General features: G+C 37.6%; 1 protein-coding gene across 3 annotated transcripts in view; it reads right to left on the bottom strand.

Moving 5' to 3' along the window:
• The window catches only part of LDAH (lipid droplet associated hydrolase), a 108388-nt gene that overhangs the window by 67988 nt on the left and 19798 nt on the right, over positions 1-20602 (bottom strand). For all 3 annotated transcript variants that reach the window (XM_047852697.1, XM_047852695.1, XM_047852696.1), the window contains exon 3: positions 11405-11548. In XM_047852697.1, coding sequence (XP_047708653.1) covers positions 11405-11548 — 144 coding nt within the window. The remainder of the gene's footprint in view (positions 1-11404; positions 11549-20602) is intronic.

Below are 20602 nucleotides of genomic sequence, written 5' to 3'. Positions count from 1 at the left end.
AGAAAGCACTTTCTAGAAATAATGTTGATAGCAAATTTAAACGTGCTACCTGGACATTATTTTACTAGCAAAAACTAGAAGTTAAAAAGCTATAAACTTCACTACATATTTTCATATTTTAATATACTCTGAAAAAATGCTAGAAATCATTAACTTACTGTCCACAAAATACAGTAAAAAAAACTACATTCAATTGTACCCAAATCAGAAGAATAATAATATGGAAATTACTTAAGCTATTCTTTCTATAGAAAAATGTACTCCAAATTACAATCAACAAAGTATGTTTGGAACATAATCTTTACCCAGATACAGTCTTAAATATGATACTGACAATTCCATTTTAGAACCTGGCCCTATTTCTTAGGCCCATTGCTATGGAATTTACTTTATAGCTCATTTACTGATGCTGGAGTTTATTTCAAAAGGTATATATAATCTGTTTCTACAAAATTCATAGAGGAATTAAGTAATATTAGTACTTCATATTTACTTTTCATCTAGTTATTCAAATTGATTGATCCAGTTATTAACATTCTGTCAATCTTAGATCAAAATATTATGGGAGTGCCTGGGTGGCTCGTCAGTTAAGTATCTGACTCTTGACTTAGGCTCAGGTCATGATCTCACGGTTTGTGGGTTCAAGTCCTGCATTGGGCTTTGTGCTGGCAGTGTGGAGTCTGCTTGAGATTCTCTGTCTCCCTCTCTTTCTCTCTCTGCCCCTCCTCCCTCTAAATAAATAAATAAATAAATAAATAAATAAATAAATAAATATGTATCCCTGACAGATTCAGGATACAGGAAATCTGGTAACTATTATTTTGTTCCATTTCACATCAACTGAATTGACCACTCTGACAGAAAATGGTGCCTAGTTGGCTCATGGTGACTTTGAAAATACAGATATAAATACAATATAATCCCTTTCCCTTCAAGGAGTTCGGAATCTAATAAGAGCAAACAGAAATAGATAAAAACACAATTGTAAAACACTGAAATAAGTATATATTAAGCATTTCCTCGAGAAAAGAACACATTTTTACTGCATCACAGCTGAAAGGTAATGCATACTGGTTTCATGAAAACTACTGTGTCCTTCTCCAAATAAACCAAGATAAACATCCAGGAAATATTCTTTACTAATGCATACTACTATAAATGTATAACTCTATACACTCAAATGCAATCTAACTAACAAAATTGGAGATTAGCCTACATGAGCCTTTTGCTGGGACTGAGTCTACAGACAGTAGCTCTCCACTCTCACACCAAAATTTCTCAACTAGTGGACTCTTCCATCCTGCCCCCATCATTACTCCAAAGCTATTTATTAATAATAACTTCAATTAACTTACATATGGATATTAAAAGGCTAAAAATGGCACTTCATATTTTAAAGAATGCTTTGAGGAAGACATATATGATTTACTCTTCAGGTAAAGCTTTAAAAACACAAAATAGTATCACATGTTGTGCATCATTACATTAATGTCACTACAAATATAATTTACTCTAAATTATAATTGGAGATAGGATCTAAAAATGAAAATTTTCTGTATTGTTGTATTTATTAACAGAAAATATTGAGGCAATGATGGTAAATATGGCCATTATGGCAAAGTGTTAGCTATCAAGAGAAAATCAACTAACAGAATTTGGACTGTTACACTACTGTTTGTACTTTTCTACATTTAAAATTTTTTTCTCAAAATAAAAGAAAAAATTTTAATAAAGAATGCTTTGGCATATTGTTCTTACCTATCTTACATCAGTTTTATAGGGGAAACCACCCTTCACTTCTTCATTACTCTCAATGGAATACAAAAGCCCCAAAGGACTTTACCTAGATTTATGCCAAACATCAGTGAAACAGTGGACATGAACTGTCTCTAATTCTTTATGCTTATTTAATTTACTGATCCAAAGGTCTTCCTTTTATGATGGTGTCCTGAATTTACTAAGTCGATGTGAAAGCACACCCTCATAGTTTAGGCCCTGACTGTCCCTGGCCCCCTAAGTAGTTCTGTAAACTCCCTGTATCTAAACATTGGTGTGACTCTGTTAGCCTTTAAGGTATGTAACGCAGTGACGTTAGGCACTCTATTTAAAACCGCTATCAAACAAAAACCTTTGTAAAACCCAAACATGCCTTGTAAAATAATTTTTAATTATTATTCTCCAAATAGATGGTGAAAACCAGGGTCATCAAATTATGCTTTCCAAAACCCTGACAAAACCCAATGATCTGCTAAAGATTTCAATGGGGGAAAATATGGGAAATGAGAAAGAGAGAGACAGAGAGATTGATTCAGCAAGGAGAACATAATGTTATTACAGTAAATAACAAAAGCTCAAAGGCATAAAAGTGTGAGGTGTAATTTTGGAAAGTGATGAGTTCTGTGTCTATGGTTATAGAGAGGTGGGACAAGACAAATGAGGTCGGAAAGGAAGGCTGCAACTAGATCAAGGAGGACACTGAACATCACCAAGGAGTCGGGGTTCCACTGCATGAGACCTAAGGTCCACAAAGAAAGGGGCAGAGACCCAGTAACAGGACACTAACTGCAGTGTCACTCTCCTTAGTCCTGCTGTGCTTCTTACTTCTGTCTCCCCCAAGACTCTACAATTTGCTTGTTTCTTAACTTCTTTTCTTGCTCTGCCCTTTGGTTTTCTGTCTCTTCCCACTTACTTAGAGACTTGTTTATTTCCAATGACTGTGAGCCCCGAGCATTGACTGACTGTCCTTGCCTTGGGCTCATCTAACCATTCCATTTTACCTTCATGTTCCTCGGACAATCAAGGTTCTGGCAAGAGAGAAAACTCCATTTTTCTCTCTTTCCTTCTGTTTGAATACTGGAATGGGAGTGGTTTATTGTTTCTTTGGATAAGCATGACCCAAATTCATCATTGGTTGAAAGATTGTATAACTTTTTTAGGTAATGTTTTATCAGCTGAAACTAAACCACTGTGATTTCTAGCTTTTATGTTATACTTTTTGAACAAATGACTTAAAATAGTTGATAATGAATCTGCCATCAAGTAAGCTGACTCTATAGTAAATCAAAGCCAGAGAGAGTTTATACTTCTAATTCCTCACATTTTCTTTTCACGCCTTTTTTTTTTTTGTCTTGAATCACCCCCTCCTGACATCGGTGAACATCTGTTCTCCCAATTATACTCAATTTATGATTGTGATAATGTGGTGCAACTAGAATATTATTTCCAACTGTTCATAATTTTAACATGTGCTAATATGAAGCAAAACATACTTTCAACATTTGATGGGTGGTTATAGTTTATGTCCTTTCTCTCAATGATTACATCTTTTTCACGCCATATTTTGCATGTCAAAAAACCTGTACTTTAGAGCAATAATCTTGGATGATGAATAATATATCTGTCCTGCCTATCCAAAGCAATCTACCATGGATTGCATTTGCAAACATAACTTTCACTATGTAAAACAGATGAAAGCAGAACTGTTCTGGTTAAATGAGGGTGCAAGTGGGGCCCACAGCACCCTCCCCTGCCCTGCACAGAGGTTTTGGCTCTTCAGAACAGACAGAAAGGCACTAACCTGGGGCACCTGGGTGGCTCAGCTGGTTAACCATCCGACTTCAGGTAATGATCTCACTGTTTGTGAGTTTGAGCCCCACATTGAGCTCTCTGCTGTTAGTGCAAAGCCTGCTTCAGATCCTCTGTCTCTCTCCCTGCCCCTCCTCTGCTCGCATGCTCTTTCTCTCTCAAAAATAAAATAAACACTTAAACAAATTTTTAGAAAGGCACTAACCTAAAAGGCGGAGACTGGAATTTCATGTAATAACCAAGTAGGTTGCCAATAAACCCTCGATGATGATGAGTTGTCCATTCACCCTCTCTAGGTAAACCACAGCTTCCTTTGGCCCTTTGGTGGCCCTCTGGGCTAATGCCTCTAGATGGCACTGTTCTCATTAGGGAGCAAAGGAACCAGGCTCTAATTACTAAGTTATTAACTCAATAGTAGAGAAGCAGCCTAAGCAACAAGTATACTCAAAGTTATAAATAACAAGAACAATAAAACAAGAACTAAAGACATTTCTCAGAAATCCAGACATACAACAGTTAATTTCTACTGGTTTTCCTCACTAGTGTTTACTGGTGAAGATCTACAGTAATGGTTATGAAAATGTGGTCTCAGGACTAATAGTATCAACATGACCCAGGAACTTGTTAAAAATGCAAATTCTCAGATCCCACCCCACATCTATGTGAATCAACAACTTGGGGTGACACCCACTCATCTGTTTTAACGAATCCTCCAGGTGACTCTGATGCTGGCCAAAATTTGAGAAGCCCTCATCTAGGGTTACTCTTTGAATCTATTTTCAACTTCCAAAGTTGCTCATCATGTTCAAATGCTAGGTTTTGTCTTCACTTAAGGACTTACTGTTGATAACTGAGTTGAATGTTGCTCTCATTAGGTAATTCAGTACACGGTTTCTATTGTAGATGGTCTTTCTCACCCAGGTTAAGAATGTAGGAATCAGATATGTTAGCTAATCACCATTACATTACAGAAAAGAAGATCCATTATCCTTCACTGAGTATCCCGAGGCATTTCCACTACTTCCTGGCTCCCTCAGTCCTGGGCTTGTCTCTTCTCTTGCCAGAGGTTAAGATAACAGGCCAGCAGGGCCGGCAGCTTCTGGAGGTTTAGCATGTTAATTGAGTCTGTTTTCTAAGAAGAATTCTTTTAACACCTCTGTTTTCCAAACAGCAAAAACACACTCTGAGCAAACATATAAATTTCCTTACAAAGAAAAAACTATGGTATTGAACCCCCAAATTTCTTTGGGCACATTATGAAGAAATAGATTAAAACAATAAAGATGTATCTTTTAAAATAGTTCATAGCAGAGCAAGTATCTGCTCTACATTCTGTCCACCTTCAGTTACATTTCAATACAATGGCTGTTGAAATAGATGTTTTTAATCAAGGCAACAAGATCTGTGTATTTAGTTTCACTTACTACTGCTCTGAAAATCTCTCACGCTAGGTAATCAGGATCGACTTACTTATCAAAGTATACCCTAGTCTTTTGCAAAGTGTTAAAGACTCTCAATCTCAAGTGAATTGCATTCATAGAGGGACACAAGGACACATGGACACACACACACACACACACACACATGCACACAAGTGTGCACAAGCACACACAATAACGCAGAGAAAAAGACACTATGAAAAAGGCACTTCTGTCAAAATTCTGTCACTCACCAGCAGGTGATTTAGCCTTGTTGGGCCTCATTTTCTTTCCTTAAAAAATAAGGGTTCATGGTAGGATTGCTGTAGATACTTTTAGGTCTAAGATTCTATAATTATTTTTATTTCTTTAAAGTTTTTTTTCAAGAGTGGAAACTTTCAAACATACATAAAAGTAGAGAGAATAGTATAATAAACCCCCAAGTACCCATCATCCACTATCTATAATTGTTTTTCTTCAGCTTTATTGAAATATGATTAACAAATAAAAATTGTATATATTTAGGTTATACAGGATTGTTTTTACGTGATGATTTGATATGTGTATACAATGTAAAACGATTACAGTCAAATGAACATATCCATCACCTACGCAGTGTAGTGTAAGTACCTGACCTTAAGCTTTTGATTGACGAGGTATCCACGTCAAAAGACATCCATCTTCAATAAACATATTGCCATCTCTATGACACAGCTGCTAGCAAAACAACCAGATAAGGAACTAGACCACCCCCCCACCACACACACACAAAGGTACCTTTCAGAAAGCCTTGGGTAATTTAAATAACTGACTGTTGTGTGACCCACTTCTACCTTCCCAAGCCCTGATTCTGGCTCTACAGAGTAAACCTCCAAAATTGTAGACACCCCACCCTCAGACCCTAATAAAGGCAGAGCCCCATATCTGTTCCCGTGCCATGTACCCTCCAGGAACTATAGGTAATAAATCTTGTTTCCTCAGAGTTCCCTGATGGTTTCTTGCTGAAGTGAATCCTGTGGATCACAATAAGAACCACAAGAGCCGGCACAGCCATAAATATGTGCCCTGATGGAGGAAATGTCTGTGGAGCTCCCTACCAGTGATGTGTAGCAAGTGCTGCAGGCATCCCAAACTAAGGGCACTGCCATCAGTAGGCTCAAGATGGAGGGAATAATCACCTCTTCTCTTTTTTGTGATGGTGCAAACACCAAGATCTACTCTCTTAGCAAATTTCAGTTATACAATATAGTATTATTAACTAGAATCATCATGCTGTATGTTAGATCCCCAGAACTTATTCACCTTACAACTGAAAGTTTGTACCCTTTGACCAATGCCTTCCCATTTCCCCCATTCCTCAAATCCTGGCAATTAAAATTCTAGCCTCTGGTTCTGGGAGGTTGACTTTTTCAATTCCACATATAACTGAGATCATACAGTATTTGTCTTCCTGTGTCTGGTTTATTTCACTTAGCATACTATCTTCCAGGTTTATCAATATGTTGAAAAGGTAGGATTTCCTTCTTTCTTATAGCTGAATAATATCCCATTGTGTCTACATATACATTTTCTTTATTCATCCATTAACAGACACTAAGTTGTTTCAATATCCTGGAATTATCCATATACTGTGAATAACGCTGCAATGAATATGGGATATCATATCAGATATCTGAGACACTGATTTCATTTCCTTTAGACATACATCCAGGGGCACCTGGGTGGTTCAGTAGGTTGAGTGTCCAACTCTGGATTTCAGCTCAGATCATGATCTCACAGCTCATGAGATCAAGGCCCATATCAGGCTCTGCTCTGACAGTGCGGAGTCTGCTTGGGATTCTCTCATCCTCTCTCTTCCTCTCTCTCTGTCCCTCCGCCACGCACGCTCTCTCTCTCAAAATAAGTAAACAAATATTTTTTAAAAAGATATATATCCAGAAGTGGGATTGTTCGATCATATGGAAGTTCTATTTTCAATTTTTGAGGAATTCCCATATTATTTTCTATAATGGTTGTACCAACAGTACAGAAGGGTTCCCCTTTCTCCACACCTTTGGCAATACTTGTTACTTTTTTTAATCTTTTTGATAACAGTCATCCTAACAGATGTGAAGTGAGTCTCACTGTGGCTCTGATTTGTACTTCCCTAATGATTAGTGAGGTTGAACATCTTTTCATACACCTCTTGGCTATTGAAAAAATCTGTTCATTCTTAAATCAGACTTAATTTTTTTGCTATCAAAGTATATAAGTTTCTTATATATTTTGGATCAGATAGATGGTTTACAAATATTTTGTCCCATTCCACAGGTTATCTTTTCATTTTGTTGACTGTTGCCTTTGCTGTGCAGAAGCTTTTTAGAGATAGTCCCACTGTTTATTTTTGCTTTTCATACCTATACTTCCAGTGTCATATTCAAAAAATCACCACCAAAACCACTGTCAAGGAGTATTTTTCCTTATGTTTTCTTCTAGAATAAGTTTTATGGTGTCAGGCCTTAATGTGAGTATTTAATGCATTCTGAATTAATTTCCAGTATTTCAGTTTATAAACTGTATTTCAGTTTATTCTTCTGCATTTGGATATACAGTTTTCTGAACACCATTTACGGAAGATGCTATCTCTTTCTTCATTGTGCATTCTCGGAGCCCCTGTCAAAGATTAATTGACTTTATATGTGTGTGTCCATTTCTGGGCTTTCTATTCTATTCCACTGGTTTGTTTTTATGCCAGGGTGACACTGTTTTGATTACCACCTTTGCAATATAGTTTGACATCGTGAAGCATGACGCCTTCAGCTCTGTTCTTATTTCTCAAGGTTTGTTTGGCTATTTGGTGCCTTTTATGATCCCATATGAGTTTTAGGATTTTTTAAATTTCTTTTTTCTTTTAATTTTTTTTTAACGTTTATTCATTTTTGAGAGACAGAAACAGAGTGCGAGTGGGGGAGGGGCAGAGAGAGAGGTAGACATAGAATCCGAAGCAGGCTCCAGGCTCTGAGCTGTCAGCGCAGGGCCCAATGCGGGGCTTGAACCCACAAACCATGAGATCATGACCTGAGCCGAAGTCAAACACTTACCCAACTGAGCCACCAAGGCACCCTGGATTTTTTTTTCTATTTCTGTGAAAAATGCCATTGGAATTTTGGTGGGAATTTATACAAGGATTGCACTGGATCTGTAGATCTATAATTCTACACAGAAGATAATTAGGGAAGTAAAAAAAGATGGTGGAAGTGTAGCAGAAGAAATCTGAGCAACTAAAGTACTGAAGTGAAGTCTGACTTACCAAAGGCCTGAGCACAGAGTGGAAACTGAGCAGAGAGGAGTGGAGGGTTTCCGGAGATGAGGGTAATCTTTTTCTTTTTAATGTTTGTTTGTTTAGAGCATGTAGAGGAGGGGCAAAGAGAAAGGGAGACAGTGTCAGAATCCCAAGCAGGCTCCACGCTTGTCAGCACAGAGTCTGATGGGGGGCCTCATCTCACCAACTGTGAGATCATGACTTTAGCCAAAGTCGAAAATCGGATGTTCAACTGAGTTACTCCAGGCGCCCCTGAGATGAGGGTAATCTTACATGTGATATCTTAAAGAAAGAGGAGGACATAGGAAATCTGGCTGATGACTTACCCTAACAATAAACAATGTAAGTCCAACATATTTGTTGTAAGTGCAGGCATATTTTTCCCTAAGTGCTAGCAAAGAGACAAGTTAAAATGAGTAAATTAAGTGAAATTGGTGGGGTGCGGGGGCAGAGAGGAAGGAGATTAAATTCCATTCTCAGGAGCTGGTATCTCATGTTAAAATCAACTTAAAGTTAACACAGGACTCTGGAACCAGAACTAACATTTCAGGAAACTGATCTTTACTACCATATGTGAGAATTAAGAGGGGAGGTCAAGAGCCAGGGAGCTGAGATGTTCACAGTGAGGTGACACACAAAGAGTTTGAGCTACGGCTTCAGGAGGGAAAAGAAAAGAGAACCAAATTCCATACTAACAACAGAACCAAAGAGCCATCAACCTTGTAGTCATGAGGGTGGTTCTGGTTCCTAAATTCTGCAAAAACTACATTGTGTCTTGACCGTATGTTCCCGTTAACAGCCAAAAACAGGATGTGGATAAAAATAAGACACCTCTTAGCTGTCACCCGCTTCTTCAAATAAGGCAATTATTACAAATTTAGCACACATGCAGATGTTCATGAATGTGGGAAGATATTCTACTTAGAACAGAAACTTCCCTCATTACTCAAGGCTTCAAAGAACCAGTTTCTTTTTTTGTTTCCTTTTTAATGTTTACTTATTTATTATGAGAGGGGGGAGGGAGAGAGAGAGAGAGAAAAAATCCAAGCAGGCTCCACACTGTTAGCATACAGCCTGAATCAGGGCTCAATCCTATGAACTATGAGACCATGACCTGAACTGAAATCTAGAGTTGGGGGCTTAACTGACTGAGTCACCCTGGTACCCTCAAAGGACCAGTTTTGAAACACTTCTGAGGACAGACCAAAGGCAACTATTAAAACCTGATTAAATATTTAGTAAAACTATTTCAAGTAGTAACTGGTATGTTTTAGTATTATTCAGGTACAATATATATTCAGGTATATATATATATATATATATATATATATATATATATATATGCTGACCTATACTTGTGATCAGATTTGGAATGTCCATACGTAACATTCGTGGGGACCTGGGTAGCTCAGTGGGTTGAGTGTCTGACTCTTGATTTCGCTCAGATCATTATCTCAAGGGTTGTGAGATCGAGCCCTGAGTTGGGCTCTGTGCTGACAGTGTGGAGCCTGCTTAAGATTCTTTCTCTCTCCCTCTCTCTCAGCCTCTCATTTGTTCTCTCTCTCTTTCAAAATAAAATAAAGCTTAAAAATATATGTATAAAACATTCTTACTCATGACTGTCCTGGACTAAATGTTTGTCTCCCTTAAAATTCTTATATTGAAGCCATAAACCGCATGTGATGGTACTGGGAGATAGGGCCTTTGGGAGGTAATTAGGATTAGAGGTGGTCATAAGGGTGGGGCCCTAATGGTGGAATTAGTGGCCTTGCAAGGAGAGACATCAGAGAGCTTCCTGGAGCACATGAAATTGTTCTGTCTCCTTCCCTGTCATATGAGGACACAAAGAGAAAGAGGCCATTTGTAAGCCAGGAGGAGGGCTCTCCCCAGAACCTAACCATGCTGTAACCTTCATCTTGGGCTTATAGCCTCCAGACTACTAGAAAATAAATTCCTATTAATCAAGCTACCTAGTCTATGGTTTCTGTTATGGCAGGCCAAGTTAAAACAGTGATAAAGAGCACAATGTAAATATTAAGTTATTTTTAAATTCTAGTAATTTTTAGCAGGTCTTAAGAATGGTTTTAGATTTATAGAAAATTTTTACTGATTAGTACAGAGAGTTCCCTTATCACCTGCCCTTTTCTCCCTCCCTACCCACATGTGGTTTCCCATATAATTAGATGCTCATTAAAATGCTCATACCACAGGAGAGGCACACCAGGACGAGGAGCAACTCAGCAATGACACCACAGCCACCTCTCTCCCACCTCAAATTAACTAAGGGACATGCTTAGGACAAATGGCCCTTGAATGAGATGCCTACAGAGAAGTTAAGTTGTATTTTTTTTCCCCTCTCATTGTTTTATTTTAGAAGAGTGAACATGCCAAATTTTTATGCTTTAGAAGCAAGTAATTTGCAGCTATATGGTTTTATGTCCTGCATTTAAAGGCCTCCAGCAATGGAGTCAGAGCTCTCTCCCCAGGTCCAAGGCTCCTCCGTGTCTGGCCCTGCCCAGCACTGGCACACCTACTGAATCTCTCTCCCTGCTGTGCTAATTCTTCTGCCTGTTACACCTGTGCACTCGCCTTACCCCCTAGATCCAAATTTTACTCAACTGTCAAAACCCATCTATTCCACAAAGTCTTTTCAAACCGATACTGTGTTCTCTCCTTTGTTCACTTCTTCAATATCTACATGATTAGCAGGCCAGGGTTTATCACTTAATCATTCTCTGAATGTTAGAGTAAGGGCCTCTTTAGAGTAAGGACCATGGCTTACAATACTTTTTTCCCCCACCACCTCGTGGTACAACTCTGGAGATATAGTGTTTGATCAATAAATATATAGCTGATTACTAGCTGGTACACAGAAAAGGCAAGTTTTACACAAATTGTTTGATCTGCTCAAATTTTTAGAGAAAATTACCTTAAAAAATTAAAATGACTCTAAAAACCCTAAAATTACCAAAATGTGAGAGCCTGGGCCCAATGCCACAAGCAGAGGTTTTCAATGATGTAACTCTTAACCTTAGCAGGCTTTCCAGATTCATGAACACTCACTCACTGTAAAGGAAAGCAGATGTTAATAAAGACATACCGTCTGAGGTTGTAAGAATCTTCTTGTCTTTGGGCGCCAAAGCATGTCCAGCATGACTGATAACCCAAATTGGAAAGCGTCTGTTTGTTAAGGAGTACAGAGTCTTTGCAAATGGTACATAAAAGGAACAAAAACCTGGATTACCTAAGAAAAGAAACACAGATCTTAGTTAACCAAAGCTAAGCTCATATAAGAAGATGTGCAGAGTGAAAACGATGGATTTATCCTCACACTTTCTTCTACAAATCTACTAACATTGACACATACACTTCAATTTTAATATCCTTTCTGCCTTAAGTCTGGGAATGATCGCTCAGAAGATTCCTGCTCCTGCTTTGTTCTCCAACTGTTTCAAGATAAATTCTTCCTCCCTATTCCTTAATAAATGGAGCCACCAACCCTATACCAAATGCTCAAGTACTAACACCAGGTTTGTCCCTGTTCTTCACAGCCAATTCCCTAGTAAGTCCTGTGAACTTTGCTTCCAAAATACATCCTTACACTGTCTACCTCTCTCCATTAGCATTATCACTTCCCATCAAGTTTTCTGCACTAGTCTCCCAATGGGAGTTCTGGCTACTCTTGTCCCCCGGGAATCCATTCTTCAGGTACCCAGAGAGATACCCTCAAACTTCAGATCAAATCATAGCTGTATCCTATTTAAACACCTTACACTGGCTTCCCATTATCATCCTATTGGTTTAAAGTCATTAATCCTGCCTCTAAAGCCCTTCAAGATATTATTCTGCTCAGTTACCAAGCTGCATGAAAACAAATCAGTGTAAGAATCATTCACAGAGCGTACTTTGAGGAGTGTACTGAGTGTTTGTCATTTATCACAAGTACTTCTATTGTAAAGATATGTATAGTTTGACCTTTTGGGAAAAAGACCACCAACATATAGATTTTTCTTGTGTATGTACAGAAGGTATTTTTGACATGGGTTTGCTATAGAGAAACAGAATGAATAATAACCTTTTAGAAAAGAGTCAATATGATATATCTTAGGGGGAAATGACAGTGAAATGGGGTTTCATCTTGCAGTCACCATCTGTATAATACTTTCACAGACACTAGTTCATTTCCAGCAATATCTATTGTACAATTTATTATTTTTTCATGCTATTAGGTTTCTCTTCTTTGTAATTAGATGACATGGTTTTGTTGCACTGATATAACCTCTGCCACCCTTGTCAAATGACACTGATTTCTTCATCATTTCAGTTTTCTTGACAGGGAATGTAGCAAAGCGGTTAAGGGCACAGACTCTGGAGCCAGACGGTGGCAGTTGGAATCATGGCTTTGCACTTATTACGTGTGTGACCTCTGGAAGGTTATTTAACCTCTCTGAGCCTTGGTTTCCTTGTCTTCAAAATGAGGATAATAACTGCACTACCTAATGTGAGAACTAAGTGAATTAATAAAGGTAAAGCACCTAAACACTGCTCGATGCGAGTGCTGTATAAATGTTAGCTACTCAGACGTGTCATGGCTAGCGATGGCGGTAAATGGTCTTGTCGTCCATATTGCTAGTCTGCTTCTGTTGCATTCAGACCTAGTGACTTGAGTTCTATATTCCTTTTTGTAACTGTGCCAGTGACATCTTTGTTAAATAGTACAGAAACTTCTTTAAATGCAGTAATATGTTCTCTGGTCAGCGGACTGGCTGACGAATAGAGGAGGGATGTACAGCACTGGGGCTATAACATCTAAGGTGGGTGTGGACAGCACTGTTTCATGTTTTATATTTAAATCTTTAATAAGTTTGGAATATTTTTTAGTATCAAGTACAAAGTAGCAATCCAACTTCTTTCCAAATGATTAGCCAAGTGCCCCAAGACCATTTATTACATAACCCATTCTTTCTGCATTGATTTGAAATGTCTTCTGAATTCAACCCTGAATTCTTACATTTGCTTGCTAATTCTGATTCCAAATAATTCCGTTTATTTTTTCCTTTTCTCCTCTGCCAGCACCATACTGCCTTGATTACTACATTGTGTTTTTCTTCCTTCCTTTCTTTTTTTAAAAAAATGTTTCAGTAACTGGCAGGCCAAATCCCTTCTCTTAATTTTTTCCCCTAAATTTTCTAGGCTGGTGTCATAACCTTTAGAATTATTTCCACCAGGTTCAATTTTTAAAATTTATTTTTGGAATTCTGATGAAATTCACCTCATTTATACATTAATTTAAAAAGGTTTGATTTTTTTTTTAATGTTTATTTATTTTTTGAGACAGAGAGAGAGAAAGCATGAACAGGGGAGGGTCAGAGAGAGAGGAGACACAGAATCTGAAACAGGCTCCAGGCTCTGAGCTGTCAGCACAGAGCCCGATGCGGGGCTCGAACTCACGGACCGCGAGATCATGACCTGAGCCGAAGTCAGACGCTTAACCGACTGAGCCACCCAGGCGCCCCAGGTTTGATGTTTTTTATATTACTGAGTATAATCTTCTGGGAATGGGTTATGTCTCATATTTAAATGTTTTAGGTCTCTCAGCTAAGTTTTACCATTTTTTTTCACATGGGTAGAAAATAATAATCATCATTTTAAAGTGCTAGAACTTACTACATGCTAGGCAGCATTTGAGTGCTTTACATGTATTAACTCATTTAGTCCCAACCTGAGGTAGTACTATTATTACTTCCATTTTATGAATGATGAAACTGAGGTACAAAGAGGTTGAACAACTTGCCCAAGGTCACACAGATGATAAGTGCTCAATAAGTATTTGATGACTGGAAGAGTATACAAAAGAAAATAATAATACTGAATTTAGAAAAAAACATAAACTACCTGACACTGATTTCTTCATTATTTCAGTTCTTCATCATAAACTATCCGGTTTAGGATCTTCTGCATACCTTGTTTTAGTTAATCTTACAAAAGCCCCACAGAGTAGCTGGCCTTATCATTAGGAATAATGAATGGGCAATTACTTGCACAATACCTGGTACAAAGAAAGGGCTGAATAAATGGTAGCTATTATTACTATAATTGTTATTATATATTTATTTTTTTACTGAATAAATCTGACATGTCGTGTTCTATAAGTTTAAGGTGCACAGCACATTAAAACTGGTTTAAGGAGAATCCAAAGATAACACCTACATGAGTTAGATGCAATAATTACCACGAATTACAATGAGTTACAATATGAACCTGAAAAGTACTAGCTAATTTGAACTGCTACAAAACAATTTTTTCCACCTATCTCTGGGTTTTGAGTTCTTTTGCTTAATGACTATAAGATCTTAAGCAAATACCTTGAAGCTTTCTTGTTCACTATTTTGTCATCATCAAGTAAATGATACTTTCAACTGCTTCATATTCATTTCATTCTATTCAGTACTATAGCTTCTTTTGTATATTCTTTTAGTTACCAATTATTTACTGATCACCTTCTACATGGAAGTCACTGTGTCAGGCACAAGACAGTTAAAGGCCTTTTTATAATTCATATTCAGTAGGAAAATATATACATATAACTAAATAAATAAAGAAGCTAATTCAAGAGTGGGAGAAGTTATATGATGATTGTGGGAGGATCCTCAAGGGAAGAGATTAGGGTGGCCTGAGAAAAATGTTTAAGGAGATGACTTTTAGCTAAGACCCAAAAGATGAAAAGAAATCGACCTTGTAAAAATTTGAGGAAAGAAGATACCAGAACAGGAGAAGAACAGGTACGAAGGCCCTCAAGCAATGAAGAGCTTGGCTCCTGAAGAAACAGAAGAGTCCACAATGGCCAGTAAGTATCAGGAAGATCTGACTGACAAGTGAGATAGAAGTGGAAAATGTAATGCAAACCACTTAAATGTCTTTGCATACTTCACTACTTAAATATCGTGGCCCTTAAATAACACTTTATGAACAATGAATTTAACTTCCTGGTTAGGAAACCACAAAAAATTGAAAGGGTCTTATTTCTGCAGCTAAAATCAGATATACACACATTCACACATGTATGTATACATGTATTTTCAGGTATAGGGATGTTTGAAAACATTTCAATATAAAACTGCTAGTAAAACTTTTTATCAAAGGATATCAAAATGTGTTATAAACACATGCTTGATCAAACATATAGTCAAATGCTTGAGTAACATATAACAGAGGCTGTAGTGACCATCTCTAGACCCCAACTGCCAATAAACTATTCAACATTGCAATTGTAGATTTTTGCCTTCCACTTAATCTTGTAGGAGACAAAACCTGCCACATATAAAGTTAATGTGGCATAGCATCTATACAGAAGGTTGTCAGATGGCAAGAACACTGGGCTTGCACATGGAGCCTTGTCCGCTCCATTTCTGATCACTGTACTCAAATCTAAGACATATCGCATGACTCTATTATCCCCATATGACCACTGGAGAGTTATAATGACTCAATATATTTTACAGTGAGTTCTCAAATTGGTTCCCTTTGGTCATTTCTTTATTTAAAGAAAGTCCAAGGATATTGTTACTTAACAGAAATTCTACAACAAAGCTTCACTGGAAAAGAAGAAGTTAAGTTAAAAGTTCTTCAATCTGTGGATTCTAATAAATCACTCCTCATTATCATTACCAACTTAAAAGTGATTAATTTTGCTAGCTGCAAAAGCAAAGTGATTTAAAATGACATGTTACATCAATCTATCAGAGACAGACTAAATATGATGTCTTCAGTGGTTTAACAATCCTTGAAATACTGTCATCCTAATTTTCCCCGCAGTATAAATAGATTAAGCCCAAATGTAAAATACAATTCTGAACTCTATAAACTAATGAGCAGCACCAGCCTTCAGCTCCCATGAACTCCAAGGAAAAGGGCCAAGGGCAGCAATGAGAATAGAAGGGCAAACATAAAAGAACACTAAAAAACTAAGAATGATCTGAAAATGTCAAAGCACCACAAAACAATGACACCACAAAGCAACAAATGTTTTAAGCTTCTCTTTCTTCACAGTGTCTTCACTGAACGCTCCCTCTATCTATCTCTTCCTCATATTTTAAACCTGGCTCTCCCCTATGGTGGACTCTTCCTTTCAAGCATCCACAGTAGAGCCCGCACTCTTCTCTAACACCTCATGCACCTCAAGGAGAGCAAAGACTTTTGCAACACAAGCTTCCCAGCTCTGAGGGTAAGTGAGTGAGTGAATGGACACCTCTGAGTAGAGAAGCACAGGGAACTGTCAGCTCCACCTACTCGTCTACCTTATTGCAACAACCTCTCCTCCTCCATCTCCATCTATCAACTTCTTAGTCATTCTCACACATTCCCTGAAAACCCTGGCCCTTAAATAACAATTTTAGGTGCCATTCCATGTCAGGAGATTTCAAAATCTGGGTAGATTCACTGAGCCAATACCTTTGTCCCATAATTCATTACCCTGATCAAATTCAATGAACTTCCTGCACATGAAACTTAAGCAACTAATTCTGATAGCCACAGCCTGGGATCAGTGGTAAGCATATCACAATCTCCTGGAAGGCGTGTTAAAACACAGACTGCTCCACCCCCAGAGTTTCTGGTTCAGAAAGTCTGGGTGGGGCCCGAGAACCTGCATGTCTCATGAGTTCTCAGATGATACTGCTGGTCCCAACACCAACTTTAAGAACCACTGGTTTAGATTTTTTCGTTACCCAGAAATGGTTAACATTCAAACCATTCTACCTCTGATAGGTCAGACTTCACTCCCAATATACCTGCTATTCCATCACAGTGCTGCTCAAAATCTACTTGTTCTCAGTTGACAATTCCTTTCATCCTGTATACCTGCTATTCTCAATGCTGACCACTTTCCTCAGGGCCCTTATCTACCCTCTGCCATATTTATTCTCAACAGATCACCTCAACTCTTAATTAGAAGGAAAAACAGAGCTCAGGAGGCAGGAAATTACTTTACTCTCTCTGACGTGCTTTCATACTTTCTCCACTTTGGTAACTAACTTCACCTCCTTCATGCTAGCCTCTGAAGAATATCCTGTCTCCAGTCCAAGACAACATTTCTACTTACCTTCTCAATCCTATACTCTACCATGGCCTCAAATCTCTGCTCCATCAAACAGTACTTGTCATGCCTATAATTTCAAACTCTCCCTAGCTGCTATTAAAGCATATGTATTTTTAATTTCAATAGATGCCAACAGACTACTTTCTAAAATGACTGTTATATCATGAAAGGAAACAGGAAATTTTATTTCCAGAAAAGGCTAAACAGAAGAGGTTTTGGGTCAGGAATCTTAGGCCAACTGAAAACGGAAGCACTATACTGAGAAGAGCTTTGATTAACTGTTACTAAACACTGAAACTTCCTACCTTCTTTCCCTTGTTCAGCCCTGAACATTCACAAACAGGCTTCCACTCCTCAAACAGGATATTGGGAGATTCCTTCCTAGGAAAACTGAATGACCCAAGAAATAGGTAGAGATAACTGAAAGCTGGAAATTCTCCAGTGAAATGCTGGGTCCCTACCCAATTACCCTTACCCTAGTGTGGGATCTAGGGTGACCAGCCATCCTGTTTTGGATAGGACTGTTGTGGTTTTAGTACTGAAAGGCATGTGTCCTAGAAAATCTCTCAGACTACAATAGCTGGTCATTCTAGGCACACCTGAGGACAAGCCTCATACCTGAACACAAAGATTCCAATAGCTATTTGTGTTTTCCTCTTAAAAATGAAAGGGTAGTCAGGATTACCAGACATGTGAGGAAAAACAAATGCTAATGCAAACAAACAGAAAAAGGAAGAAAGTAAAAACTCTAATAATGCAAGAAGCCAAAGAAAATGATAATTTACCCATGAAACAGGTGACTATAAAAAAAGAAGAGAAAACATAGCTCTTAGGATTGAAGTATCTGACTCTCTGGTTTAAAAGGGTACAAAAAACCTATAGTGTATGAAAAAAATATCCATACAAGGTGCTTTATGGTAAAGTTTCAGAATCTTAGAACAAAGAAAAGATCTAAAATGCTTTTCCTTGCAGGTGAGCTTCAAATACAAAAGATAAAAAATCAGAATGATATCAAGACTTCTCAAAAGCAGCTCTGGACCATGGAAAACAGCTAAAATGCCCTCTAAATTCTAAGGAAAAATTATCTCCAAACTAGAATTTTGAGACATTTTCTGACATGACAGATCTTTAAAAGATTACTTCCCGTGTACCTCTTCTCAGGAAGTTACTAAGAGATGTGCTTAACCAATAAAGCAAGAAATAAGAAAATGTGGGATCCAGGAAATGGAATCTAACTCAGGAGAAAAGTGACAGGAATTCCCAGCATGGCCTGGGCAGCAGACCTACAGAGCAATCAGTCCAGACTGGAGCCAATGAACTGAGAGTTCTGGGAAGCGTATCTCCAAAGAAACAAAACAAAACAAAACAAAAATGAGAAAAACAAAACCAAAACCAGACTGATTACTCAAATGCATTAAAAGGACTTTTTTTTCTCATTTCCTAGAGAATAATTTTAGGATAAATTAGTGATTCAAAAGTAGAAAACTAAGTAAATAAGACAATAATTAGCTCAGAGAGAACAACAAGAAAAAAATGTACAAGAAAAGAAACGCAATCATAATACCTAATTGGCTTAGCTATATATGGTAAGATATGTAGTCACAATTTCATTCTTAATCTTAATCTTTAAGGCTGATATGTATCTATCTATCTCTACACACACACACACACACACACACACATATATATATATATCAGATAGATCTATATAGAGATATAGAGATATATATATAGATATATAGATATATATAGAGAGATATCTCTATATCTGTATATAGAGATATATAAAGATATAGAGATATATTTATATATCTCTATATAGAGATATAGATATATAGAGATATAGAGATATAGATATATAAAGATATATCTTTATATAGATATCTATTCTCTCTCTCTCTCTCTCTCTCTATCTATATATATATATATATATATATATATATATATAATATGTTCTAACTTACAAGTTTAAAAGGGCTTTGAATATCTATGATCAAGAAACTACCCCGGACATTCTATTGAGAGTGATTCTGCAAAAGTCACAAATGACCCAGCTTACACATCTCAGAATAAATAAACGTTCCACAGTAAACTTAAAATCATCTTGGAATGAGATAGAAAAAATTATTTAGAAAAATGTCACAAATTTGGTAGTTCTAATTATTCTAGGTATTAAGAAATTTTAAAAAGTAGATTACAAAACTATATGCATACTTCCAATTATGATTTAAAATGTATATGTAAGTGTCTCTTACAGTTTGGCTCCCTCCCTCTCTTTTTTTTTTTTTCCATATATGAAGTTTATTGTCAAATTGGTTTCCATACAACACCCAGTGCTCATCCCAAAAGGTGCCCTCCTCAATACCCATCACCCACCCTCTCCTCACTCCCACCCCCCATCAACCTTCAGTTTGTTCTCAGTTTTTATCTCAGGATCCACATAAGAGTGAAACCATATGGTATCTGTCTTTCTCTGTATGGCTTATTTCACTTAGCATCACACTCTCCAGTTCCATCCACGTTGCTACAAAGGGCCATATTTCATTCTTTCTCATTGCCACGTAGTACTCTATTGTGTATATAAACCACAATTTTTTTATCCATTCATCAGTTGATGGACATTTAGGCTCTTTCCATAATTTGGCTATTGTTGAGAGTGCTGCTATAAACATTGGGGTACAAGTGCCCCTATGCATCAGTACTCCTGTATCCCTTGGGTAAATTCCTAGCAGTGCTACTGCTGGGTCATAGGGTAGGTCTATTTTTAATTATTTGAGGAACCTCCACACTGTTTTCCAGAGTGGCTGCACCAGTTTGCATTCCCACCAACAGTGCAAGAGGGTTCCTGTTTCTCCACATCCTCTCCAGCATCTATAGTCTCCTGATTTGTTCATTTTGGCCACTCTGACTGGCGTGAGGTGATACCTGAGTGTGGTTTTGATTTGTATTTCCCTGATGAGGAGTGATGTTGAGCATCATGTGCCTGTTGGCCATCTGGATGTCTTCTTTAGAGAAGTGTCTATTCATGTTTTCTGCCCATTTCTTCACTGGGTTATTTGATTTTTGGGTGTGGAGTTTGGTGAGCTCTTTATAGACTTTGGATACTAGCCCTTTGTCTGATATGTCATTTGCAAATATCTTTTCCCATTCTGTTGGTTGCCTTTTAGTTTTGTTGGTTGTTTCCTTTGCTGTGCAGAAGAT

Source organism: Prionailurus viverrinus, chromosome A3 (assembly GCF_022837055.1).
Source record: "Prionailurus viverrinus isolate Anna chromosome A3, UM_Priviv_1.0, whole genome shotgun sequence".
In the NCBI taxonomy this organism is placed as follows: Eukaryota; Metazoa; Chordata; class Mammalia; order Carnivora; family Felidae; genus Prionailurus; species Prionailurus viverrinus.
Note: the sequence above shows the minus strand (reverse complement) of the source record. Positions and strands in the feature narration are given on the sequence as shown.